The sequence below is a fragment of the Haliaeetus leucocephalus genome, unplaced genomic scaffold (assembly GCF_000737465.1).
Source record: "Haliaeetus leucocephalus isolate CR32 unplaced genomic scaffold, Haliaeetus_leucocephalus-4.0 Scaffold273, whole genome shotgun sequence".
NCBI classification, from domain to species: Eukaryota; Metazoa; Chordata; class Aves; order Accipitriformes; family Accipitridae; genus Haliaeetus; species Haliaeetus leucocephalus.
In genome coordinates, this window is record NW_010972709.1 from 1,715,639 (window position 1) to 1,717,412 (window position 1,774).

A 1,774-nucleotide genomic window follows, 5' to 3' on the forward strand; every position below is an offset into this window, starting at 1 on the left:
ACTCACTGGGCTCGCCTTCTGTGGTCCCAGTTCCATAAGGGTCCGTGGGGGGGGGTCTGTCAGCAGCGAGGGGGCTGCTCCGTCTTGGTGCTGGTGAATATTCCTCCCTTGGAGCGGCCCGCTCGGCTCCCTGGAGCGTGATCCCTGTTGGATTCCAGCCTTGGGGAATCCACTCAGGAGCTGCCCGGAGAGGGATCCGCTCAGCCCACCCACGGGTGCTGCTGTGGGAGGACAGCCCTGCCTTGGTCCCTGCTCGGTAGAGCTGGGGGGGGGGATTCCTGTTAGATCCCGGCTCTGCTCCTGAGGATCCGCTTGGGATCTGCCTGGAAAGGGATCTGCCTTGTGCCGGTGCGTGGGCAGGCGGCACTGCTGTCCCGGAGCAACCCGGTCGGCTTCTGCAGAGCTGAGGGGGATCCCTGCGGGATCCCAGCCCGACTCCGGTGGGATCTGCTTGTGATCTGCCTGGAGAGGGATCTGCTCGGCGCTGCCGCACAGCCAGAGGACAGCGATCTCTTGGAGCTGACCCCATCTGCTCCCCGCTCTGCAGCGCTCCAGGGGGATCCCAGCTGGATCCCGACCCTTTGGGATCTTCCAGGAATCTGGCCCGGAGGGATCCGCTTGGTGCTGACAGTCGGCCAATGGACACGGCTGGCTTGAAGCAGCCCTGAGGCGCGCACCGAGTCGGCTCCTTCCTTTGCCAGGCTCCGGGGAGATCCCAGCTGGATCTGAGCCCGGGGTGATCCGCCCAGGCATGGCTCGTAGAGGGATCCACCTGGTGACCGGACTTGGCCGGCGGATGCCGCTGATCTGGGTCAGCCCCACGGGAAGGGCTGCTCCCTGCTTCTCGGGGGATCCCCGCGGGGCCCCGGCCCCAGGGAGATCACCTGGGATCCGCCTGGAGCGGGATCCACTTGGTGCCGGTGCTCAGTCCGTGGGTGCTGCTCTCTCCGAATGGGCTGGCAGGGCCAAACCTGCTCCCTGCTCCGCAGAGCTCTGTGGGGATCCCTGCTGGATCCCGGGTGATCTGCTCAGAGAGGGATCCGCTTGGTGCTGGCACGTGGCACACGGGTGCTGCCACCTTGGAGCCACCCTGCAGGAGGGTGTCAGGTCTTCTCTCCCGGCTCTGCGGAGATCCCAGGTGGATCCCCACTGCGGCCCTGGGGATCCACCCGGGGAGGGATCCACCGGCTGCCGATGCTTAGCCAGCGGGTGACAGCGCTGGGAGCAACCTCGCAGGAGGATGCTGGCTGCTCTCGCCTCTGCGGAGCACCGGGGGGGGATCCCTGCTGGATCCCAGCCCCGACCTGGTGGGATCCACCTGGGATCTACCCCAGAGGGACCCACCGAGTGGCTGGCAGGGTCCTGCCGCAGCCCCGCCTGGAGGCGCCGCGTCGGTTCCCCTGGGCCGCCGAGCCCTCCCCGCCGAAGTCGGGGAGATCCCCGCGGGATCCGGTGCTCCGGGGAATCCCTTGCTGACGACCGACCCGCCGTCTCTCCCGCAGGCTCCTCTCCCCTGCGGCGGCCGGGGGCTGCCGGCGGGAGCCGAGGGCTGGCTGCCACATCTGGGGGAGCCGCTGCCGCGCCGGGAGCCGGCCAGCCGGGAAGCGATGCTGCGGGTGCTGGACGCCGGGCTGGAGCGATGCCTGGCGCTGCATTCGGCGTACATCCCCGTACCCCGGCACAGGTAGGACCACGACAGCGGCGGGGTGAGCAACGGTGACGGCCACCACCCTGCCAAAACCTCCTGCCGACACCGGCTTCACCACGGGAAGCT

The 1,774-nt window shown here is 68.8% G+C and overlaps 1 protein-coding gene across 1 annotated transcript in view; it reads left to right on the forward strand.

Moving 5' to 3' along the window:
• Window positions 1-751: 751 nt before the first annotated feature.
• The window catches only part of SLC2A4RG (SLC2A4 regulator), a 3,259-nt gene continuing 2,236 nt past the window's right edge, over window positions 752-1,774 (forward strand). Inside the window, exons 1-2 of the mRNA XM_010569762.1 lie at window positions 752-811; window positions 1,503-1,684. Coding sequence (XP_010568064.1) covers window positions 752-811; window positions 1,503-1,684 — 242 coding nt within the window. The remainder of the gene's footprint in view (window positions 812-1,502; window positions 1,685-1,774) is intronic.